Source organism: Cucumis melo, chromosome 3, assembly GCF_025177605.1.
Source record: "Cucumis melo cultivar AY chromosome 3, USDA_Cmelo_AY_1.0, whole genome shotgun sequence".
NCBI classification, from domain to species: Eukaryota; Viridiplantae; Streptophyta; class Magnoliopsida; order Cucurbitales; family Cucurbitaceae; genus Cucumis; species Cucumis melo.
Window position 1 is genome coordinate 318,931 of NC_066859.1, and position 25,888 is coordinate 344,818.

The 25,888-nt window shown below is 35.8% G+C and overlaps 2 protein-coding genes across 8 annotated transcripts in view; one reads left to right on the forward strand and one right to left on the reverse strand.

The window, feature by feature from the left end:
- LOC103485379 (uncharacterized) lies at window positions 1-12,450 on the forward strand. 2 transcript variants are annotated; one of them, XM_008442936.3, is made up of 10 exons: window positions 1-305; window positions 1,105-1,279; window positions 1,384-1,542; window positions 2,558-2,651; window positions 3,034-3,104; window positions 3,637-3,688; window positions 11,479-11,527; window positions 11,604-11,741; window positions 11,869-11,988; window positions 12,077-12,450. In XM_008442936.3, the coding sequence occupies exons 1-10, from the start codon at window positions 106-108 to the stop codon at window positions 12,216-12,218; spliced, it is 1,200 nt and encodes a 399-aa protein (XP_008441158.1). In that variant the 5' UTR covers window positions 1-105; the 3' UTR covers window positions 12,219-12,450. The 2 variants fall into 2 exon arrangements, with proteins under 2 accessions (XP_008441158.1, XP_050938667.1); XM_051082710.1 differs by lacking the exons at window positions 11,479-11,527; window positions 11,604-11,741; window positions 11,869-11,988; window positions 12,077-12,450 and adding an exon at window positions 10,281-11,445 and having other exon boundaries at window positions 8-305.
- Window positions 12,381-25,888, reverse strand: part of LOC103485378 (uncharacterized) — a 23,026-nt gene continuing 9,518 nt past the window's right edge. For 4 of the 6 annotated variants that reach the window (XM_017043929.2, XM_051082712.1, XM_008442932.3 and 1 more), the window contains 5 exons: window positions 24,972-25,021; window positions 16,974-17,043; window positions 16,258-16,381; window positions 15,615-15,731; window positions 12,381-12,694 (listed from right to left, as the gene is read on the reverse strand). In XM_017043929.2, coding sequence (XP_016899418.1) covers window positions 12,596-12,694; window positions 15,615-15,731; window positions 16,258-16,381; window positions 16,974-17,043; window positions 24,972-25,021 — 460 coding nt within the window. In that variant the 3' untranslated portion in view covers window positions 12,381-12,595. The remainder of the gene's footprint in view (window positions 12,695-15,614; window positions 15,732-16,257; window positions 16,382-16,973; window positions 17,044-24,971; window positions 25,022-25,888) is intronic. The other 2 variants (XM_051082713.1, XM_051082711.1) reach the window with 1 other exon arrangement.

Genomic DNA, 25,888 nt, shown 5'->3' on the forward strand with positions numbered 1-25,888 from the left:
GAAGGGAAGGCGGCTAGGGTTGAAGTGGCGTTCCCCAGGTAAAAAGCGTCCAATATTTCAAACAGAATTGAGCGCCACAAGCATCTTTGTCAGTTTAGAGACGGAATGAAATTCGCTGTGAAGGCATGGAGCAACGGCAAGGCGCGCACTGGATTTCTGCAGCTCGGAAACTGCCCTGCCGCCATTGACACTCCGGCGTTGCTTCTCTCTACTAGCAAAGGACTTCCTAATTTCATCTCTCCTGATCTTCTTCCCTCTCTCCCTTCCCCTGATTCTCACATCCTCCAATTCAGTCCTCTTCACTTGTAAGTATTCTACACTATCTATATTCCTTCAGCTCCATTCGCCTTCACCGTGTTTTTAAATTGGAGCGCGTTGCTCTACTTTGTTGCATGGATTTTCCTTTCATTTATTCGTTCTCATATTTCTTAAGATTGTTTATATGCGAAGACGATTCCATGACTTGAAACTGTTCCAGAATTATGAGAATACGACAGGCTAAAGAATGAGATAAGAAGTTCGTATTTAGTAATAATCTTGTGGTGCCTTTTAAAATTTTCTAGAGGAATTTGTCATGGTGGTTGGCGCTGATAGTACTATGTATAGGAAAGGACGCTTTCGCACGGTAGAGTGGCGGTGGATGCAGGGCGTGTGATCATGGAAGTTGAAATGATAACTATGTCGTCGTGATTCTTAAATAATTAAACGGCTAATTTACGTTGTGTCGACTTGTGCTCTAGACTCTTTCGAGATATCTTATCTAGGGATTTCTTTAATAATCCTTTGTATTCGTAAAACAGCGTCGTGTAATATGGAATCCATTACTTTTATCTGTCTTTGGTCCTTGGTTCTGAACGTTGTTTCTCGATGTTTGTGCTGTTTTTTTAACACTTGTGCTCCTGCTACAACTGCCTTGTATCGGGAAAAAAAATCAGTTGTCCTTCACTGTGTAGTCGATAAATAAGTTATGTTCATTCATCTTAATGTTTCAATTATAAGGTGAAAATTACTTTTCTTAATAGATATTGTTTTGTAGTTAGTCACGTTAAATATTTGTTCTTCTCTAGAGAAGTCACATTGACTATTTGATCATTTAAAAATTAGCTTGGAAGGCCCTTCATCGAAAACAATATCAAGTATTGGAGGGCTCCAGCATTTACTTGGTTTGCATGAATATGGATTTGCTGCTGTAGCGAGAGATTCTGTTCAGTGCCTTCCACAATGTGATGCTACAAATAAATTTGGAGCATCTTTTGAGACAACTTGTGGTCGTCGTTTGGTAATGGAATCTCATCACTCTTTTTCATATCAACTTTTGTTATCCCTTCCTTTATTATGTAGTTTGAAAGAGAGAAAAAATCTAAGTTCCCTTTGAAATTGTAGATTAGACCCGTTGAGTACATTGAAATGATTTCATCCATGAAACCAGACATTTGGGCATCCTTGGCTGATGAAGTGCCATCATGGGTTTCAGATAAAAGGAATAAAACATCAGTGGATCGAACAGTTAAATGGCTGGATGAATGCATCACATTGAACTCAGTAAGGCTGGAATGTTCCTTTTATAGTATTAGTTGTATCGCCATTTTCTCCAGTTTCGAACTCTGCTAGATTTAGATTTCTAATGTTGATAAATGTCAGTCAATGGACATCATTTATAAGCATTTGGATAAGCCAGACATAATTGCTCTTTTGTAGTGTGCTGTGTGTTTTAAACACAACACGTGTCTAGGGCCACAGAGAGAACATAAGTTGGGAAATGATTAGAAATTATGCTTAGGACTAAAATCTGGCTCTATGTTAAGTCTGGAGATCATCTGCAATGTGCAGTCCTATGTGGAAATTTATAGCATAATAATGACTTGATAGAGGAAACATCATAGAGGCAGGAGGAGCATAGAATGTTGACCAAAATTTTCAAAGAAAGTTGTTTAAAGGAGGGAAACAAGAATTCTGGTCCCTTTTAAATCGATAGAAATGACATAGTTTTATCCAATGAGGATATGGTGTGAAGTTGTGCATTTTTGCTAAAACCTGGTAATGTTAGGTGGCCATCCGAGATTTTCCAAAATCTGGAGTGATTGGTTGGACGGGCTTTTATTTTCGTTTTTAGGAGTAGATTCTCAAAAGTGAAAGGGTTAGGACTTTGGGTGTCTAAAGTCTCCTGGTCTAGATGATATAGCCTAGGGTGAAATTTTGTAAAATGATGGAGCATCTAGAAAAACATGATTCGATTGTGGTTTCCCATAGTGTTTTGGAAGTGGATTCTAACAAATGCACAGATGAAACCTACACTTTTGCATATCCCCAGACTTCTAATTCAAGTGGACTTATTTATTTGTGATTTTAGTAGCTATTCTCCACCTAGATTTCTGATAAGTGTTATGACTGTTTATTTAAAATTCATTGATGCAGAGGCAGTATGGGAACACTGTCATGATTCATGATCAAGTGATAGTATTTGGTTTTTATGTCTTGGTTTGGTTCATTTTACATTTTCCTTTTCCTAATCATGTCATGAGTGATTTGGAATAAGTAACTTATTATTATAATAAAGACAGGTGGGGCTGTTTTTGGAGCTATTGTTGGAGGCAATGATCTTGAAGAACGCCAAAGATGTGCTGTGGAGGTTGTTAAGCGTAATGTATCAGGTTCATTAACCCGTTCTTTTCATATTTAAGGTGAAATAATGGTAACAAGTTCGAGAGTCCATTGTTGGAAAACTAGTGTTGAGTAATATCAATTTTGAGCTCTAGCAGAATTTCTCTGGACTGCCAATGTTTTTAGTAGTCTGTTTGTATCACGTTCCTTAAGATACGTATTTGAAACTATTAGCATACCCCATAAAATTTTGAAACAAAATATCAAGATTTACATTCCTGATGTTTTCTTTTCATAACACCCTTAGCCTTATCTAGTATGTAAGGAATGATAGTTTTCCCTATCTGTTTTGTTCAGTTAAATTTATCATTTCTATCTTAATTTTAAGCTTCTTGTTATAATATTTCAGTTCAAACAAACAATTTTTGTTAGGTTACTGGATTGGAGGTTTTGGGTTTGGAGAAAGCATGGATGAGCGTCCTTCCCTTCTTGATGCTGTTACGGTAAGGATTTAGCATCTAGTATTGTTTAGGTTTGCTTTTTGGAGCATCACCATTCTTTTCTTGCACCAACCGAGAAATAAACATGTGCATGTTTTTCATGTGTACTAGTTTGGGTTGAACTTTGAAGCTTAATAGTAGCAAGTTAGATTTGTAGACTCTCTATTAACAATTTTTTTCTGCTATTCTCTGTACATTCACAGTCCTTGATAATCTATTCCAACAAAAATAAAAAGGCAACTGCGCCTATCTCTTTACTTCCATGTTTCCCTTTGCTTATCCCTTTTTCTTTCCGTCATTTCTCTTCAGTTTCCATATCATTTGTTAACAATGTTGGAGCTTGGTCTTGCTTGAGCTTGTTTTTTTGCCCTTGTTTTCTACGTTCTAAATAGCTCTATGCAAAGCTGTGTTGCCTCGTCTCCACTTTTATGATGCATTTTTTTTCTTTTGGGCAAACTGCAAAGTATAATAAACCAATGGGACTTTTTTGTTTTGAAAAAGAGTATTTCTAGTAATTCTTTCACTGCTTGCACAGGATGTTTTACCAGAGGAAATGCCGCGTATGATCTGTGGGCTCGGACTTCCAGGTATAGTCTTTCAATCTTTTGGGTTGAAGTTGTTTAACGAATAATGACATGTTTGGAAGTGACTCTGAAATTGTTTAAATCATTTTTGTCATTTTTCATATACACTTCAAAAATACTTTTAATTATTTAAAATTGCATTTAAAAAGTATAAAATTAAATATCGAATTGATTTTGAGTGATTAAATTTGTTTTTCAGATAGTGCAATTTAGGTAAGTTCCCTCTCTCCTTTCCCCTATCTGGTTTCTGGCGTTTCCTCCCAGCCTCCTCCGAGGAGTTTCACAACGCAAAATAGAGGTAGTTAGTTGTAAAGTAAATTAGTCGCACTATTGCATTTGGAAAGGGGAAGGTCGTTTTCACATCAAAGATGTGGAAGCCTGCAGAATTCTATCAGTTTCTGAAAACCATCTCCATTGGATTTTGACAACAATATCGGATTTATTAAGAGGACCAACGGATAGCATTTTTAAAAAGATTGACGATATTGACAGAGGAAGATTGAAGATTTTGAAGTTCAAAGCAAAGATCGGTTGGGTCCGAAGATGCGATTTTTTTTTTAAAACAGAGACAAACCTCTTTATTAATAATAATAATAATAAGAGAGACTAACACCCAAAGTACAAGAGAGTTATACAGAGAGCAAAATGGCTAAAATAGATACAAACAATAGCTAAATCAAACTTAACAATAAGAACGAGCTAAACAAAATCCACTATCCTGGAAGTACGATTGAAATTTAGAATGTAAACTAGGTACAAAGTAATTAATTAAACCAGATGACAAAAGAAACCCAAAGTAAGCTAACAAAATGCCCACAAAAAGCTTCGAGATGAGTGAAGAGGGAACACCAAGAGAACAACGAAATAGCCTTGCTGAATCTTCACAGCTGGCCAACTGCAAAATTTTGTTAATGCATTTCAGGGAAAGCTTCCCCTTTGCAGAACGAACCAATATATAATCAGTCATTGGCACCTTATGGGAAATACAGGGCATTTTGATCATAAGGGGAAGACTTTTGATAATAAATGTGCACAACCTTGCCCCTATTCCATTTTTGCCCAAAAGCAAAGGCCTTTCTTCACAATACTCCATAAAAAAAAACATATCCTTCTTTCACAGAAGATCTGACTTCTATTTGGATGCTCCAGGAGATCTGATTGTTCTATTTTCACCATGCACGTTTTGTGCCCTTGGCATTATATATATTTTTGAACGAACAAAATGAAATAAGGAACTGGGTTGCACATTTTGGGTAGCCAAAGACTTTTCTCTTTCAAGCTCCTTTCCAGAATAAAATAAATTAATCCTTTCAGAGGGCTGCATATCCAGAAAGAAAATTTTGATAACCTAGCTTCCTGAAAGCTTTAGCCATGATGGACGAAACAGTCTCCTCAGGATCAACAATATGTTTGCTGCCTTTGCCTCCTAAACTCTTCAGAATATTTGCATTGGTGTAGGTAACTTCTGACAGTCATCTCATTATCATGTGGATACCATAAAGCTTTAGGGCGATGAAAATTAGCTAGCTCTTTGTTTTTGATCCCTCTGTTCTTGAGCGACTTCCCATTGGCAGAAACACAAGAGGAATGTGGCTTTTTAATAACTTCATTGATTTGGCTTACGTCATGGAACTTCCTCTTCAAAATGGCAGATTCACATGGTCTAGAGAGGGAGGATTAGCCTGAAGTTCCTTGCTGAATCGATTTTTTATTAATAACAAATGGGAAGAAGAGTTTGAGAACTCCAGAGTTTTACGTAAAGCGTGCATATTCTCTGATCATTTTCCTTTACTATTGGAGGCTGGAGCAGTTTTATGGGGGCCTTCTCCATTTTCAGGTTTTGCTGTAGCTGGCTGCTGGTCAAAGAATGTAATCTAGTTATCGAAGGAGCTCTGAACAGTCCCCTTGGCAATGGTTGGGCAGGATTCATGTTACATGAGCAACTGTGCAAAGTTAAAATAACAGTAAAGGAGTGGGACACCTCTTTTCATGTCTCCCTTAAGCCAAAAGAAAACACGTTGAAGGAATTGGAAGCCTGTGGTGCGATTGCAGAATGGTTTGGTTTAAATGATGAAGAGTTGGCCCATAAACCTTCCCGTCAAGCAGATTTACTAAGCGTTTACAGAGTTGAACAGAGAAATTGCATCCAGAAATATAAACTAAACTGGATGACAGTAGCGGATGAGAACACGGGCTTCTTTCACAGATATCTTAATGCAAAAAAGGAGAAATTTAATCACAGAATTGGTGGATGAGCAAGGGATAGCAACAAAGTCATTTCGAGATATTGAGAGGCTTTTATTGGGATTTTTATGGCTTATATAAAAGGATTCTAGGGGACAGATGCATCCCTTATACTACAGACTGGCCTTGTGTCACTCCCAATCAGAATTTGCTACTTGTCACCAGACTTTTAGAGGAGGAAATATTCAAGGCAGTCAAGGCACTTGGTGCAAATAAATCTCCCAGACCAGATGGTTTCACCAAGAAATTTCTCGTGAAGCACCGTCTGAAATCAAAAGGAAGCTTAAAAAATTTGTTTGATGATTTTCAAAGAAATGGAAAGCTCAATGCTTGCGTTCAAGAAAACATCATTTGTTTAATACAAAAGAAAGAAGATGTGGTTCACACAAAGGATTTTAGACCCATTCACCTAACCTCCCTCACATACAAGGTGGTAGCTAAAGTGTTATCGGACCGTTTAAAACTGGTTATGGATTCAATCATAAGCCCATTTCAAAGCAAATTCATTGAAGGAAGGTAGATATTAGACCCAGTCCTAATAGCTAACGAGGCAGTTGAAGACTACTGTGCTACAAAGAAGAGATGGATTTTGAAATCAGATCTTGAAAAGGCCTTTGATAGAGTGGATTGGGGCTTCCTTGAAAAGGTATTGCATTGTAAGAAGTTCAGCTCTAAATGGTCACCCTAGATGTTGGGTTGCCTAAAAAACCCTTAATTCTCCATCTTCATCAACGGAAAATTGAGAGGAAGGATAGTGGCTTCTAGAGATATTCGGCAAGGAGACCCTTTTTCTCCTTTTTCATTTCTGCTTGTCAATGAAGTTTTAGGAGCCATCATCAAGGTGCACGATAATGGTCAATTTGAAGGCTGCACGATTGGAAAAGATAGGGTTCACATTCCATTCTCCAATACGCTGATGATACTATCCTATTCTGTAAAAATAATGAGGCCATGCACATCAAGTTAAAGGAAGCTATTAATTTGTTTGAATGTTCTGGCCAGAAAGTTAACTGGGACACATCTGCATTTAGTGGAGTTAATGTGGGGGTTGAAGAGTGACTCCAAATGGGCAGGAAAATTAGGATGCGGAGTGGAAAAGCTTTCTTTCTGTATCTAGGTCTTCCTTTGGGAGGCTATCCAAGGCCGAAAGACTTTTGATATTTAGTAATTGACAGGGTACACAAAAAATTGAATACATGGAGAAGGTTCGATATCTCAAGTGGTTGGAAGACAAACCTTGTGTAATTCAGTCTTGGCCAACTTTCCTACATATTATTTGTCTATATTTGCCATTCCAGAAAATGTAGCTTCTACTCTAGAAAGGCTAAGGAGAAATTTCTTTTGGGAGGGGCACTTTGGTAGCAAAATAAACCACCTGGTGCCTTAGAAAGAAAGGTCAGACCTTCTCAGCTTGATGGGGGCTGGGATTGGGTGGTATCCAAACTCAAAATAGGACTCTTTGCTAAATGGTGGAGATATATGAAGGAGGATACCGTGCTGTGGAGACAAGTGATAGATGTATTCATGGCTGGCAGTGAAGCTTTTGATTGGCATACTTTGAGCAATTCTGGGAATAGTCTAAGACGTCCTTTGGGTCAACATCTCAAGAACATGAAGAAATGTGGAAGTACCGGCTCTTCTAAGCTTGGCAAGGGAAGAAGATTGGCATTTTGTTCAGACTTATGGGGAGGTAATTTCCCTCTAAATATTCAATATTCGAAGCTATTCAGAATAGCCTTGCTTCCTAACGGTTCAGTTGCTGCCCATTAGGACGTAGCCAGAAACTCTTGGTCTATAGTGTTTTGTAGACTACTGAAAGATGATGAAATCCCGAACTCTTCCCCTTCTTATTTCTCTTGGTGAGTGAGGTTCTAGGAGAGATCGTAAGCAAGCTTCATAGCAGTGGCTAGTTTGAAGGTTTTCTTGTTGGCAAAGTCATGATCCACCTCCCTTTGCTTCAATTTGCCGATGACACTCTTCTATTTTGTAAGAATGATATGAAGATGCTTTTTAAGCTTAAGGAAGCCATTAGGTTATTCGAATGGTGTTTAGGGGAGAAAGTAAACTGGGAGAAATCTACCCTTAGTGGTGTTAACGTGGGAGAGGATGATTTGACTCAAACAGGAAATCTACTAGGGTGCAAGGCTGAAAAGTTACCAATCTTATATTTAAGTTTCCCTTTGGGAGGCTATCCTCGACAAAAGTTGTTTTGGCAACTAGTTATTGATCGAATTCACAAGAAACTAGATAGGTGGAAAAGATATAACATCTCTAGAGGTGGAAGACATACTCTATGCAACCAGTTTTGGCTAGTCCTCCGACATATTACCTATCCTTGTTTTCCATACTTGAAAGTGTGATTGCCTCTTTAGAGAACATCATGCGAAACTTCTTTTTGGGAAGGTCATGTCGTAAAATTAACCACCTTGTTAATTGGAACAAGGTTTCATCTCCTCTAAAAGATGGGGCCTCGGCTTAGGAGGAATTAAAATTTGTAACACTGCTTTGCTTGCTAAATGGGGTTGGAGATACTTGAAAGAAGAGTTGGGTTTTTGGAGGCAAGTAATTAGAAGCATTCACAGTAAGGAAGCTTTTGATTGATTCACTAAAGGGAAGTCTGGTAACAGTCTAAGAAGCCCTTGGGTCAACATTGCTAGAGTTTGGAGGTCGATTGACTTCATTAGCCTCATTTAATCTTGGTAATAGTCTTAGAATTGGTTTTTGGACAGATCCTTGGGTTGGTAACACCCCTATCAAGGAGCAGTTTTCTAGGCTCTTTAGAATTGCTCTCTTGCCCACAGGTTCAGTAGCAGCACATTGGGACCATGTTACTTCATCTTGGTCATTGGCCTTTAGAAGAAGTTTGAAAGATGAAGAAATTGCAGAATTTGAATCACTTCTATCCCTCCTCTCAACTGAAAAAATGGTCAACTCTGATGACTTTAGATCACGGTCCATTGAGTCCCATTGACGGTTTTCCACGAAGTCTCTTTCGGCTCACCTAAAAACTGCCTCCCCGATGGATAAGCGTCTTTTTTCAGCAATTCCCTCAGAAAATTAATATTTTGATTTGGATCATGGTCTTCGGGTCCCTCAATAGTTAAGAAATTTTGCAAAAGAAATCCCCCAATAAATTTCTCTCCTTCGATCTGTCATCTTTGCTTGAAGGCTATTGAAATCCTTCATCACATTTTCTTGTACTGTCCTGTCTCTTCCTTTGGCTGGGAAAGGATAATCCTTGTTCAATTTAGTTTGGAATTTTGATAGTTCACTAAGCGCTAGTATTGTTCAGATGTTGTCGGGTTTGAGTTTACCCAAAACACCTCGTATGAAAATTTGTCTAAAGCTTTCCTCACAGAATTATGGTTCGAGCGAAATCAACATATCTTCCATGATAAAGCAAGGCAAAGGGTAGAAATTATGCATGCAGTAGATCTTAATGCTGCAACTTGGTGTTCCTTAAAAAAGGAGTTTGTTAATTATTCCATTCAAGATATTTGCCTCAACTGGAATGTTTTTCTCAACCAAGACTAACCATTTCTGCACCAGATCCACAAAATTGCAAATTTCTTAGTTTGAAGCCTCGAAGGATTGGCTTGTCTTAAGTTTTTAACTTTAAGATTGTTTATTTGGGGTTCTTTTCTGTTCTTTCTGGTCATGTTTTTCCAGTTTTTCTGGACCCTTTTAGTAGGCTGGTTGTTTTATTATTAGTGCTCCTACGTTGGTTTTTTTTTTTTTTGCCTTTTATGTTTTCTTCAGAAATGATGCTTGGCACTAAGGGGGTGTCAACCTAGTTGAGATGTCTAGATGCACTTCCCGATCCCCGTATGTTTACCTCGATTACAACTTCTTTGTTGCCCTCTTTGTATAATTCTCTTGTACTTTTGAGTTCTTATTATTAATAAAGAAGTCTCTATTCAAAAGAAAGAAAGAAAACTTGAAAGGCAAATTACTGAAAAATGTTTGTAAACAAAAAAAGAAAAAAAAAGAAAGAAGAGAGAGGGAGAAAAAAGAAGAGGGTCAATTTATAATCATATTTATAAGCACACCTTGAGGACAAGGTATTTTTGAAGGGTCGGGTAATGTTAGATAACTAGATTAGTATAGGACAGGGGCATAAAGGTAATTAGATATGTGGTAGTTAGATGGTTGTAAATAGGAAGTTGGGGAGACAAAAGAGGCATGAAGATTTTAGTGAAGGCAAGAGACTGCTATACTCCTTGAGAGAGGGAAACAGAAGGTCAAGTGCTTTTGTTCTAGTTATTTCATATTGTAGTTTCTGTTTAGATATCAATAAAGTAGAAACATTATAAGTGTCCTATCACTTCCCCATCTTCCTCGCTGGACAAAGATATCTTCAAAGCTCTTTGGAAGACCAGCGATCCAAGGAGAGTCAACATATTAATTTGGATTATGGCATTTGGTCTCCTAAACTACTCAATAATGCAAGGAAAAATCCCCAATGAGTGCTTGCTGCCTTCGGTGTGCCCTCTATGCTTAAAATACGGTGAGGATTTACTACATTTATTTGTTTTATGCCCCTATTACTTCAATTGCTGGAGAAGCATTTTCTTTATTTTAATGTGGTTTGGGCTTTCGATGGCTCCGTTGGCATAAATATGGTTTGAGCGCAATCAACGCATTTTTAACGACAAGGAGAGGGGATGGGTGGACACTTTGAACACGACAAAGAGGAATGCAGCAGCCTAGTGCTCTTTGAATGTAAAATTCAAGGATTTTTCTATTCAGGATATATGTCTAAACTGGACAGCTTTCATCCATCAACCACTTTAATGGAGGCTAATCTTATGCAATCCACCGAAGACTCAAGACTAGGATTATACATGTTTGGGGGCCTTTGGGAGTTTTATCTCCCCTGTACTTTTCTTTTGGTAGTTGGGAGCTTTTTTTTGATGCTGTGTTATTTTCCCCTGGATTCTTTCTTTAACCTCTGTTTTGTTTTCTTTGTTTTCCTCTGGCTGTTTGTCTAGTTTATTTGGTACCTATATGTTATCTTGTTGTTTCTATGGGATATGATGATGGTGCTAAGGGGATGTCAACTTAGTTGACATGTTTGGGTGCGCCTTCTGATCCTCTATTTTTATGCTTCTCTATTATTCTCATTGTATAATTCTCTTGTACTTGAGTTTTATTAATAAAGAGAAGCTTATCTTCGTTTAAAAAAAAAGTGTTTTAGAATGATTTTGAACATGACAAAAGTAATTTAATCAAGATCACTCTTAAACATATACTGCATCATGGTTCGACTTTTACGTTGGATTTCTGCGGCAGGCCCGTGAAAGCTTAAAATATATAATTTAAATATTTTAATGACAGTAAAGTGATGTTGGTTTATGGTTTTAGTAGCCTAAATATTTGTAGCTGACTTAAGAAGTTTAGGTTTTAATCATTTTTGTCAGCCTTAACCGGTCAAATAGTTTTGGTGTGTCCTCATCCTATGATGAATTCGAAGGTTTCTATTTTACGTTTGGTTCTTATTTCCATTAAACTTTCCTTTATTTATATATACGGTTTCTTTGATGCTGCAGAGGAAATCTTGCAGGGCATTGCTGCGGGAGTTGATCTCTTTGACTCTGCGTATGTTAATCATTTTTAATGTAGTTTGTCTTTCTATGATTGTTTCTCTATAAATAGTTCCATTACTGTGTTGCAGGTACATATATCATTTAACCCTCGGAGGCTTTGCTCTCACCTTCCCACTTGATGGAATTGTGGAGAAACAGCCTGCAGCGCACCTGATAGACAATGCAATTGATATGACAAAGATTAACCTAAGAGCAACAATTTATCGGTAAGTTTTCGATAATTCAGATCTCTACTATTGTCTCAGTATTGATTTGCCAGCATTTAGTCCTTTTCTAATTTGTATTATGTATGTATTTGTCAAAAAAAAAAAAAAAAATTATTGCTTTTGCCAGGAAAGATACATCACCAATTCTTGAGGGGTGTACTTGCTATACTTGCCTGAATCATACGAAGGCTTATATAAATCACTTGCTAAATGTCCATGAAATGCTGGCGCAGATACTGCTGGAGATGTATGGACGTTTCACTTGATGAAATATACCTAGTCGTCCCAATTTTTATTCTCACGATAATTATTAATTTATGGTCACCTGATTGCAGACACAACACTCATCATTATTTAGGATTTTTTCGATCAATCCGAGAAGCAATCAAGGTAGGCAAATTTCAGCAATTTCACCAGAAGTTTGTTGAGGAGAGGCGCAACCATCTAACCTTGCCAAAATCAGCACTCAGCTGTTGACGAGCTCATCAAACAAGTAATTATCATATGAATGTTGTCTCATTAAATTATGTTATGAATTGATTCAAAATATATTAACAGCAAGTGTGTACCTGGTTATTAAAGAGAGTACTTCGATTGTTAGTGGTGTAGACTAGCGAGGTATTAATTACGTATAAACTATTGGAACAAAGATAGCACATAAATCATTTAAGATAAACCAAGAAAATCCGATGGAAATTCCCATACCAAAGACTACATTGATCCATAGATCAATCTGAAATTCCCATACCAAAGATTACATTGATCCATAGATCAATCTGAACATTATCCTATGATCAAAGACTTGTCTTGCAAGCAAGACATTTAATGTCTGGAATATATGAGACAATCCAAATCTACCGAGTAGCTGTAGAATACGTCTGGAATATATGAGATAAAATTTGCTTGTAGTCGCCAGTCTTAATACCAGTATTGGGATCGATAAGGTAAGGTACCTGATATTTAGATACGGGAAATAAGTCAATGAGGAAACCATTGTTATAGCATGTAAGTCACAATGTAAGCAAGATTAACAAGAAAATCCAATGGTGTCTGAAAGGGAGGCTTCCATGAAACTTAGTTTAAGTCTTGCGTGGGATAACATGTGAGAAGTTTAGGTGGCATTCAATTGTTGGAAACAGATCGCTACTTGTTGTGGTTGGTAGTTTTAGAATTGTTGCATAAACAGCAAAATGATTGAAACGGGAGGCTTCCATGATATAAACGGCAAAATGATTGAAAAGTATTTTCAAAATTTTAGTGTATCATAATTTCAAATAGAACCTAAAATTATAGCTACATTTTATAAATATATTGATATATTTTATTATATTTGAAGATGTCCCCTCTTCTTAGTGTAGTGGTTTGCTTTGAACCTACAGATGAGTTGAATCTTGGACTTTGAACCTACAGATGAGTTGAATCTTGGACTTTGAACCTATAAAAATATGATTAATCAATTTGATTTTTAACCCATTGGGGAATCGTTACAATCAAAACATAGGCCAAAAGTGAATTACAAGATATGGGTGTAAGTGGTATCCAAATGGTTAATCAAATGACTATAAGACAAAAGCTAAAGTTAATTTCAATTGGAGGTATTTGTATATTTTCTTTAATAGGATGCACGAAAAATTCATGTCTTTTGAATATATACTCTCTCTCGGTGGGGATTGTTATGACCATAGGCAATCTTGACTTCTCATGAAATCCGCCACTGAAGCTATTTAGAGAGGAACTCGAACAATTTTTCTTTCTTTTTTCAGATCTCAGTTTTTTGTTCTCCCAGATCTTTTGCTCTCTTTATCTTTTCATGTGGTTTAATTAGTCATTCTCTTAACGTTGGGTGTGGAGTTGTACACGTAGAAGGGTCTTCTGGGCACATTTCTAAGAGATATTCATCTCCATGCTACAGAAAGATGAATGATGACAGAAATTTGAAAAATAAGAAAAAGGAGAGCAGAACAAAATTATCCACCTCATTTAGAAAAAAATATAAAAGTAGTAAGAAGTCCTATGGTCAACCAACTATGGTAAAATTAACCTGAGACGATTTAGAAATATTTTTCAAACCTAAAATACTAAAATGTCCCTATTAAAAGTTTAGGAATCAAATAGACATAAACATAAAACCTCATCAGATCAAAAGTACAGTTTACCCTAATTTTAAAGACGCTTGGATCAAGAATCATTTAGAACATGTTTAGTAAAGAATCTAAATTCTGTATTATGTTTTTAAACTAAGTGTAAAGAATATGTGTGACAGATTTCTAATAGTCGTTTTTGAATTTTGTAAACCAAACAATACAATGGAAACAACAATTTTATGTTGTGCCCAGATTTTAAACTAATTTTTTTGAAAAATAATCATGTTTTAAATTTAATTCGTTGTTTAAAAATATATTTCTTCGTTTCCTATAAAACTAATAATAATAGTAACAAGAAATTATATAATTCTTTTTAACATATTAATAAATAAAACAAAAATAGTTTATTGTCATCTAAATATTAATTTGTAAGAACTAGTTTTATGTAGTATCAAAAGCATTCTAATAAGAGACGTTTTTAAATATAACAAAATAAATCAAAATACAATGAAACTTCAAATCCTATCAATGGCATTAAAAGAAATAGGTAGATATCTACTAGTATCTATTATCGATAAAAACTAAAATCTTACAATATTTGTAAATATTTTTAGCAATTATCATTTACAAGGATTTTTCTTTTAATAAATGTTTAAATTAAAATCTATTTTTTACCTAAATTCCTTGTTTCTAAATTCCTTACTTTTCAGACCTTCAGTATGGTTTTTGAAAATTAAAACTTCACTCGGGACCATTTGATTTTTGTTTTTAAATTTTGAAAACTACAATCATAAACACTCGTTTCACCCCAAAAAATCTTGTTTTGTTACCTACAAATGTTTTAAAAAACCATGCCAAATGTTCTTGAAAAAAATAATTTCTAAAAGCTTGTTTTTATTTTGAAATTTGGCAAATAGTTCAACCCTTTCATTTAAAGAGATGCCAAATCATTGCAAGAAATTGAAGAAAATAGACTTATTTTCAAAAAGAAAAATTAAATTGAAATGGTCGCAAGTTGATTTCTTTTAATTCTTCTATGTGACTTACATTTTTCTTAAGTGAAAAGAATTAAGTTCGTCAAATTTCAAAAACAAATAGAACTTTTGAAAACCACAGTTTTTTGTTGTTTGTTTTGGGTTTTCAGAAATAGTCTCTTCTACCACTAAATCTATTATTTCGATATCGACTTTTTACTTATGTTTTCGAGAATCAAGTTGAAAGTTGAAAACTAAAAGAACAGTTTATAAAAGTTTGTTTTTGTTTTTGAAATTTGGCTAAGAATGTAACTCTTCTATTTAAGATTGATACAAGATTAGGCAAATTTGGGAAAGATTTGAAAAATTAAGTAAGATATGACATAGGATTTGAGAAGATTAAGTAATACTTAAGTTGTTAGAATCTCGATGTGTAATCCTCTTGAAATTCGAGACAATTAATAAATTAGACGAGATTTCAAAAAAGAATTGACAAGAATCAAAAAAGACATTTTTTCTAATGAAATTTTAGTAGTTGATCTCACCTAAGATAAATCGAGAAAAACAAGTTAAACAAGATTTCAAAAAACGCGCTAATTTTGTAAGACGAAAACTTAACAGAGAACTTTTCTGGCGAATTCTCCAAATTCGCAGACACTTATCCTATCCTTCCATATATATTTTGAGAAAGTATCGATTCAACTCTAAATAATGAGGTAAATAGAATGACCCTGAGAGCACGCAGGAATTCATTCAGACAAAAATCACAATTATCATAGTAAATAGTAATGTGGGTTATGTAGTCAGTAACGAACCTCTTTTGATCCAGAAACGTCAAGAAGTAACTTTGTCTGTAGAGATCCTTTTCCCACGTTATGCAGGATGTAAGGAAGCTCCAACTCACATAATGCTTCGCGCACAATTCGAGCATACTGCAAAGTTTAGCGCAATATTTACTTTCCATCAATACATCACAACCTAAGTATTAAAAAACAGTATGATACTGCAGTTTATACTCTTAATATATGTCAGCATTCGTTAATACATTGGCATTCTTCAACCAAATTGTAACCGGACTATAAAAAGGTTGGAAAAGTAATATTAATATATACAGATAATCATTCCAACCCTGCAGTTTGAGAATGGAAAGTACGTGCTACTTACCTTTATACCCGGCATATTTAGGGGGTATTTATACAGTATGAACCCAACTCAAATACTATATAGTTGCAAACTTCCAACCCAATGGACCCTAATTCTATACCAAAGTAAGCTGACAGAAAAGAACAATAAAACAAAGTAATTTACCTGACAGGGATTATATATCCGCATCCTAATCTTTAACATTACAATAATGAATAGTAGCTATCGTGAATTTGTGGAGGTTATAAATGAAAAGGAGAGATAAACACGCCACAGGCATATATATAACACAGATAGGATATATCATCAGCATACCGGATTGTTTTCGTATGAGAAAAGTTTGAGCTTTTCTGGCGGAGGGTCTGTCAAGGCCTTTCCCCACAATGTCATTCCTCTGCCAGCCCTAAGAATTGTTGGCATCCACCCCGTAAACAATGTACTACATAAAATAAATATTTAGATTATGAACGTAAAAGAGCCAACGTTGGGCTTTCCATACAAAAATATGTGCACACTGCACACATCTGTGATATCGGGAAACCCTTTCTTTCTAATGCATGTTAAAGATTGTGAAAACCAACATGCTTACGACACTGTTTCTTTTTAAAGCTAGAAATAGCCCCATAGAAATCTCTTTCAGCTTGGAAACGTTTGATTCAATTCAACAGGACTACGTACACACCACCAAAATAACTAAATCAGAGAGAGATAAGGCAGAACGATGCAGATAGTACAGATAATAAAATTATCTCCCATGTCAGTAAGGGGGTTTCCAAGCTAGCACTACCTATCTCAAACCTGCTTAACTACGGTATTCGGAACAAGTGCTGGTATGATCACATTAGTATCGATAATTAACATAATTGATTACCCATATTGCATCTAAAAACTTGTTCATGCACATCTTGCCTAAACCTTTTTAAGACAAATTTAATGAGTAGAAATTAACAAGTCAAACAACTTTCAAACTTGTTCTCCAAAAGACTATAATACTCTCAATAACAAGAAAAAAGGTTAAGACGTCCAGTTACCTTCCTAAAAGCCCTGTTGAGGGGCTTCTACCATTTCCATACTGGTAAAAGAGGTACCTCACGATATCACCTATAAGCAGAAAGTAGAAACCATGCATGTTATAGAATAATCAAATAGCACGGAAGGTGGCCAAGGAAAGTGAAAGATAAGAAGAAAAACGCAAGAATATTTTGAAAGCTGAAGTATCTTTAACAACATTATCCCTCATGTTTAATGGCATCTGACCGGTTTATTGTTGCTCTACAAAGTCATGGTCCAGTTCGTTTCACTTATTCGTTGAGCTTAAGTCTCCGTTTTCTACCCTTTTTAAAATCATTTTGACATTTATTAGGACGATGTCGGGAACAACTACCATTACAAGTGACAATCATTCAATGATCTACGCTAACAAAAAAATGTAATAGTATTGGAAAAGAATAGTTCTGAAATTTGAACAATCAGAATTTGCAGTTGGCTTGGATTAAACCTATATTATCATGTGGATGCGTCAACTTGTAATTTCTATAAACTAGGACATGAATACGGCAAAGAAATCTTTATTAAAATATACATTTTAAAAATAAATATTGTTTTTATATAAGGAATCTCAAAGTCAATGAGTTTTATGCATTTATAGACTTAACATTTGAACTTGATATATTTTGCTTTCAATTATTTTAAAATTATTTAGTTATATATGTGTATATTTAGTATGCTTTTGTTGGCTAAATTATAAAGAATGACCCCTCAAGTTTGCATTTTGTGTCAAAAATACCCTTAAAATTTCAAAAGTTTCAAAAACACCCTCAAACTTTCAAAAAGAGTTTAAAAAAAACCCTTATCATTAGTTTTGGATGAAAACCGTTAAAGTTTTGTTTCATAAATACCCATGAACTATTGAAAAATTGCAAAAATACCCTTTGACCTTAGAAAAAAAAGTTAAAAACGACTCTACAATTAGTATATTAACTAAAATGTTAATATCTCGTTAAAAAACAACTCTAAATAAAAAATGTCTCTATCGTTAGTACAATAATAAATTTATTTGAAGTTGTTAGGTTTTATGAGATTGACAATATTTGTTTTATGGCTTCAAATATTCATTGCATTACTCTCGTTTTGAAAAAGGATAGTCTACCGAAAAGCTGATTTTGCAAGATACTATCTTTATCAACGATGACATCTTTCTTTATTCAGTGTGCGGTTCCTATGGAAGTTAGGGTTGCTCATTTATGATTTTGCTATGCTTATTTGAAGTACATTTAGTCCTCCGGTTAGGGTTTTGGCCATTCAGTTTGTCTTAAAGAGCAACATGTGTACTATCTTGCCGTAGTTGTTTCGATTTGTTTTAAAAGAAGGGAATGTTACATGTATTGGAGACATACTTCATTCTTTTTACTATTGTGCATTGGGATCTATTGAGAAGGGATTCTCTAAGTTTAGGGAGAGCCTAAATTTATCAACGAGACATTAATAGTTTGAAATAAAGTTATCATTATACTAACGAGGATAGAAAATCAAGCTACTGTAAATTAGGGATTGTTAAGATTATTTCCAAGTATATTTTTTTTTCATATATGTATTTGAATTGATTGCTTAATTCTAGATCTCTAACCAAGGAATCTCTTGTACATATATGTGAGGGATTTTTCTCACCAAGAATAAGAAACAGGAATTAATTTTCTCCTATACAAAGCTTAGAGCTTTGAATCTCTTTAAAAATAAAAAATAAAAAACTAGCTTAGTCGCGGGAACCCTAGCCACCACCATCGTCAAACTTCTTTTCTTCCACAAACAAGCTCACAGGAACTGGGGTGCTCTCCTCAACACCTTAAAAGATGCCAAAAACACCAACGCACTTGATTCCATCTCTCGCAAACATTGTTTTGTCACCACCCACAGACGAAGACGCCGTTAGACAAAGTTGCTGTCACTAGGGGTGTAGATAAGCTGGGTTGGACTAGGTTGGCGGAAAATTATGGACTAATCCAAAGTATCCGGATTGGTAAAAAATGAATCTAGCCTATCGGTTCAATATGCACGGGTCAACCTAACCCAACCAACCCAAAAAATATGGGTTGGGTTGACGGATTGGTTTTTTTTTTTTTTCATCTCTCAATAACTAGACAAATTTTCATATTGTTTTTCAATAAGCAAGATGAACAAATTGTCATTCAAAGTGTAAGGTGACATATATATATGTTATACATTCAAACTCCAAGTCTACAATGTCCATTTAAAGGAAGGTTTACTTTTAGGTTTTAGGTTTATATATATCTATATAATTGGGTTGGGCTGGGTCAAACCGACCCTTTACTTGCATGACCCGGCTATTCGGCTCAACTTTTTTTTCTCCCATTTTCTAACCCAACCCAACCCAACGCAAAATTTAACCCAACCCAAACCGTAATGGGTTGGTAATCCAAGTTAGTCGGGTTATCGGTTTTTTTGTACAACCCTAGCTGTCACTAGTGCAGTCAGAGACAAAGTCACCTTCGGATCTAACACGCCGTCGCAACCACTCACCTTAGAAACCCTAAGTTTTCATTTTCTTAAGGTTGCAGTCAAAACACTGCTACTCTTATTCACCGTCATCATCGCCATCATCGGTCATCGCTGCGCTTTTCCGCTGCCGTTCACTGTTGCCGCCCACTATTTATAGAAAACTGATTTTGTTTCCTTTTCATTTGCTTTATAATGTTAAGATCAGAATTACAAACTACCACTCCGCAGATAACATGTCCCAAACTCACAAAGGACAACTGCCTTCGATTGTTGATGATGTTCATGTATGCTCAAGGATGAGAAGACTATATCACAGGTAAAACAACCCAAAAATTGACGACCTAAATTTTGCATATGGAGGGTCGAAAACAATCAAGTTTCCATGACCCTTGAAATCGAAGGAAACTTCTTTTTATTTTCAACTGCAAAGAGGTCTGGGATGCTGCTCGAGACACTTTTTCAAATAAGGAAAATACTGCTGAACTCTTTCAGATAGAGACCACCGTTCAAGATCTCAAACAAGGTGATTTATACGTTACAACTTACTACACCACTTCATTGCTCTACTGGCAACAACCGGACTTATTTGAAATATTGTTGAGAAATGTTTTGATGCTGCTGCTTTCATTTGAAATATTGTTGAGAAAATAAAGGATCTTCGAGTTCCTTAAAGGACTTAGTAAATCTCTGTACGACATTCGCGACCGAATTCGGGGCACTAAACCTGTACATAGTCCTCACGAAGTTTTAGGTGAAGTTCTTAGGGAAGAGAGTCGAAAGAAAGTAATGATGGGACCAATAGAGAACTTGCTCCTATTCAAAATGGATATGCTCTCATTTTCCAACAAAGTCACTTGATTGAGGGAACCGCATTAAAGGCATGCTGATGAGGATTTCTCTCTTCTTGCTTGGAACTTTTTCAATTCGCAGGTTTTCCATGAAGTTTCCAAAAAGTTTCACGCACTAGACACAAGATCTTTCATGTGTCTTGTTGGATTGGTTAAACACCTTCAAAGCATTATTTTCAGTCACCAGTGCAAAATTCTCAACTGAATCAATAGAAGTTTGCAATCATAACATTCCGGTGACTTCCTTCCCTGCAAACTTCAGAAAAAAAAAACACCATTAATTGATGGAAGAGTAGTTTTCCAAAGTATCCTACCTCTAGTCTCATCAAACTCAACATTAAGGCTACCAAGGAATTTGTAAATACTTCCAAAATCTAAGATCAGAAAGAGAAATAATCCCGTCATCATAAAGGCCCCCACTGGCATTCTTCTTCAGCAGAGACCCCTCCGAATGGGGGCTGGAGAAGTCATTGCTTCTGTCTATCTGAAGCAAGCAAGTTCATTATTTCTATTCTCTACAGGTTATCCTATAATTGTCCTTGAAATTGTGACGAGGATCCCAGAGGCCTCAGCCCCTCTTATAAATTTTTTGTTATAGGAGCTATATACTCCTCTAGTGGTCCTCTGAACTCGAGGACTACCACTAAATTCCTTTTCTTAGTAAGTGTAGAAGGCGTGGAAGGAGTGGGTTGGTAAGGTATTCTTTGATCTGGTCAAAGGATTTCAAGCAATGGTCATTCCACTGCATGGGTTGATTCTTCTGAATTTGAAAATGGGGCATGGGTTTTAAGATCTTTTTTGACTGATTTTGAATGATTTCTTATTGCTTTATATACCCAAAACCTTACAAATTGTGCATTTTCGCTAATAAGTAAAATGCAAATCAGACTTCCACTCATATGTATCAAAGAGATCAAGGTCTTGTCAAATCCTTTATAGGGAGTGAAAGTATTGTGTAATGGAGCTGCCTCCTTATCGTATATCACCCAGTTTAAGATTCAACTCAAATACTTGTGATTGGTTACCTAAATTAGAATACATTTGAGTAACACTATCCCATAATTCCTTGGCTGTAAAGTAGCACATGTAGTTACCGTTGATGTCTTCAACCAAGGAATTTACTAGCCAGGTCATAACCATGGAGTTTTCATCATCCCACTCGACAATTGAAGGATCGGCAGGGCTAGGAGAGGTTTTTTATAATGTAACTAATTTTCCCTCGTCCACGACTAAACATCTGAACACTTTGGGACCAATGAAGAAAATTATCTCCATTAAGCCAAATTGTAGTGATTTGGATAGTGGGACTATTGGCTAGGGTGTGGTTGTCTAAGACTTTAGTGGCAGTGGGTGTGTGTATGCCATATCGCTAAAAAAACAAACCCAAGAGGAAAAAACAGAAGTTCTGGAAAGAAAGAAAACCAAAAAAATAATTATGAAGAGAATCTGATAGCGACAGCGGAGGGCGGTGACCAGTGGCAGCGGCAGAACCCAATTGGACACGGCATAAGTGACGTAAACTTGACCGACCGGCGGAAAGAAGCATCTCCTTAAATGACGCACAAAAGAAAGGAGCAAGAAATAGTCAAACCCGATTTCCGCAACGATTCCAACGGAGAAGTGGTGGCCTGGAACAACGGTCGGAGGTTGGAGGTCGGTGGCAGTGACAGTACAAACTAGGGTTTTTAGTTTTTGAGAAAATAGGATGTTTAGAGTTTCACTTCTCTAATACCATGTGAAAGAGGTGCTTTCTCTTATTTCTCTTACGAAGAAAAGAGTTTTCTTTTATAGAAAAAATACCCAATACAAATATGTAAAAAATAAATACACAAATAAATCTTAAATACAATGAAAATATAAACAAAAAAGGAATAATCAATACCATCCTCCAACTCACCAATTTTTTCATACCATGGATGTCACATTCTTTGAAAGTGACCTTATTATCCCAATTCTGCATTCAAGGGGACCATAACAATCTTGAACCACATAATTGGAACTGCATTTTTTAATTTTCTTTGAACTCATCCCTTGAAAGTTCTCATGTACAATTGAGTCACCCCCTATTATCTCTAAGATTGAACAACAAATTTATTCACGAAGAGTTAGAGAACCTGAGACAAATGAGGTACAACCTATACAAGTCAAGATAAGTTGAACTCTATTCAGGTAGTTGTCTCTATTGTAGCAAATCTTGATTGCCACTAATTCAACTTAACGTAAAGAATGCATTTCTAAGTGGAGATCTATTGGAAAAGGTTGTGCATGGAAATACCTTCTGGATTCGAGGACAAATATACTACATGAAAAGTATGCATACTCCCAAAGTCTCTATATGGTCTAAAACAGCCACCTCGCGCTTCGTTTGGAAAATTTACAAATTCGCTTAAAAAAGATGGCTACCCTCAATGTCAATCTGATCACACCATGTTCATCAAACATTTCTCACCAAGTAAGATCATTGTGTTAATAGTCTGTGAATGTTATTGTTATCACAGGAAATGTCTCTGATGAAATAAGTTGACTAAAACTTCATCTCCCAAAGAAATTTGAAATCAAAAAGTTGGGACATCTCAGATACTTCCTAGAATGGAAGTAGCAAGATCTAGCAAAGGGATTTCTGTCACTCAACTTAAATACACTTTAGATCTCTTAAAAGAAATAGAGTTGAGTGGTTGCAAACCAGCTGATACTCCTATGGATGCGAACTCAAAACTTGGACTTAATCCTGAAGATGAACCAGTTGATCAAGACAGGTATCAACGAGACTAGTTGGGAAACTAATATATTTGACTTCTACTCAACCGAACATTAGCTTTGCCGTTAGCATGGTAAGTCAATTTCTGAACAAACCCTCTAAGGTGCATATTGAAGCTGTGTATAGGATATTGAGGTATCTCAAGCATGATCCTGGAAAGGATGCACTGCTTTCTATTTTTTGGAACTTCGCCTATGATTCTGGCTGAAGAAGAATTTGAATGAGAAGAAAAAGAATTACTTATTCCTCGAACGACGTAGTCTTTGTTGGTCTCTGATATTGCAACTGAAGGTACTGCTAAATGATCTGAGAAGACAGGGGACAGTGACTTGCTGTTGCACGAGATTTAATTAGATGGGATGCGCCCACTTGCCTTTTGTGCTTCCTTCTTGAGAGAAACACACCGAAATTAGTTTTAAATTCCGAATATCCACCTTATTAAGACTTGAATTCTCATTGGGGAAAATAAAAGAGTTAGCCATATTTTTCTGTCATCATTGCAGGCGACTTTTCAACTTCCTCAGCAGAATTCACGACTGATTTCCTGCTCTTCTTCTTCGGTTTTTTGCCGGCAATGTGATTTTTCTGACAAGAGGAAGAAGAAGACTCACCTGATCCTCATGATCATCCTTTTTTTTCAAGTCCCCAAAGGGATTCCTTGAGGAACCAGGTTCAAAAGTGAAGAAGAAAGGAAGGCCCATTCTGATTTCAAAATATTCAAATCTTCCTCTTCGTCTAAAAGAACTTGGTTTAGTCTCACTAAATCAATCGGATTAGTGAAGTCTTTTAAGAACAATGCTCCTTCTAATGACCTTCGGGTTTTCCATCACTTCAAAGTCCCCGTCCCCAAATTGAGAAAAATATTACCCTGGTTTTCATCTCTTAACTCAACCGTTGCTGGCAAGAAACTACACAGGTTTTGACTAACCTTGATTTTAGCCTCTGAACAGTTAATCATATTCAAAGTATCTAAATAAATACTTTCTGAGTCCACAAAAATATGCTCCAATAACATTAAACACATCAGTACTCCAATAATCCAACGGTAAGATTTTTATAGAAATCTAGCCTCAATAACTCTTAACTACTTCTGGTCGATTGTGCTTGAAGCTATTCAATTATTCAATGTATCTAAAGAAACAAGGGATGCGGGTTTGAGTTCATCAGACACATAAACTAGGTGTTTAATTATTTACACGGCAGCATAAATCTACCAAGGATGCTCCATGATGGCAAATGTTCTTCTTTCTAGTAATTAGTTTTGTTTCCCCTTGTGGATGCTACACCCTCGTCCTCACTTTTTTCATTTGTGCCCATGATTTTTTGCTTCTTATCTAAAAGGTGTAGAAAGGAGAATGACGTGAAGATTTTTAGAACTACGATATATTGTATCATTTAAAACCTTGTCTTGTAGCGTCCAATCTAAACTTCTATCAACTATTAATCTTTTATTTGCTGAGAATTTGATCTCCATTGTTTTAGATGATGCCTTAACTTCCCCTTTATTCCTGTCCAAGTTTAATGGAAGATTTTGATTTTTCAAAAATTGCTAAATTTATCTGATGAAGTAAATTACAATCTTTTCTTCAAACTCTATAGCATCCCACCGCTCCATTTGCAAATCTCACTTACTCTAAAAAGTTGATATGTGTATCTGACAACAATGGATACTTGAAAGAAGACTGATCAATGGAAGAAAATGGATATGATGACAACTTTCAATACCATAGCAATGAGATTAACAAGCCCCATTGTTAAAAATTACGACTCAGAATTCAGAAAGCACGAGTTGATATACACTATATCATACATGAAAAACAAGAACGACCACAAACAAAAAATGTGAATTAAAGCATTCGAATAATCGAGAAGTAGATACTGTAACAATCAAAAGTTTAATCACTTACCACTTTCGTACAGTGAAGTACTGGTATTTGGGTCAATAAGAAAAGGAAACCTGCATTTACACGTTTTAATTAAGAATAAATGTTTAAAAAAATTAAAGCATATCATTACTTCTTATGCCATTTGATGGTCGCTTAAAACCCTCCACCACTGAAGGGGCTCACAGAAAGATGCTTCAAGAAGAGTTGATAACAAAAAGTATATTTTGTTGGTTAAGATCGGTTGAAGTGGAAGAATAGAACGATTTTTTCTTATTCAAACATGTACAATTGCAATATCATTAGCATAGGCCAAAAAAAAAAAAAAAAAAAAAAGCTACAAGCGGTTTCATTGCAGTATAAATTCTTCTGCCATTCTAACTGGATGTTCTAAATTACCTGCCTATCAAAATGTTGCACGCTAGTAGTAGCTGCTTTGTGTTCTTCCGAGCATTTAAATGAAACAAATCACTGAACTTAGTTTTCTCTTTGATCATATGAATGATCTTGAATCAAACATCCCAAAAGCATTTCTTGGCCCACATTAAGCTTTGTTTCCAATTAAAATTGTGCGACCACCTACGATCCTATCATCCTATGATTCATTACTCCTGCCCCCTTCTCCTAAGGATCAGTCATTTTCTTCCCCTCTGGCTGATGTTACAATTTTGACAAGGTCAACACAACAGAGAGATATTTGGAGGATTCTAAGAGACAAAAGCGGCTAAAGACCAATGACCCGACCTTTCAGATTTTTCCACTGAAAAATCAAATCAAAATTTAACTTGAGGAATTTGGAGGCTTGATAGCTCTAATGCAATTTCAAATCCTAGTTCTCTCCATTTACAACCAAAACACTCCTCATCTAAAAAGTCTTGATCTACAAAATCGCAGGTTTGGCAAATTTTTTAATAATAATTAAAAATACATAAATAAATAAA

Excerpts from the sequence above, each read along its gene's own strand:
- LOC103485379 (XM_008442936.3), top strand. The coding sequence starts at position 106 with ATGAAATTCGCTGTGAAGGCATGGAGCAACGGCAAGGCGCGCACTGGA. Across the intron at positions 11,528-11,603 it reads GTTGATCTCTTTGACTCTGC|GTACATATATCATTTAACCC; the intron begins GTATGTTAATCA and ends ACTGTGTTGCAG. Across the intron at positions 11,989-12,076 it reads GCGCAGATACTGCTGGAGAT|ACACAACACTCATCATTATT; the intron begins GTATGGACGTTT and ends ACCTGATTGCAG.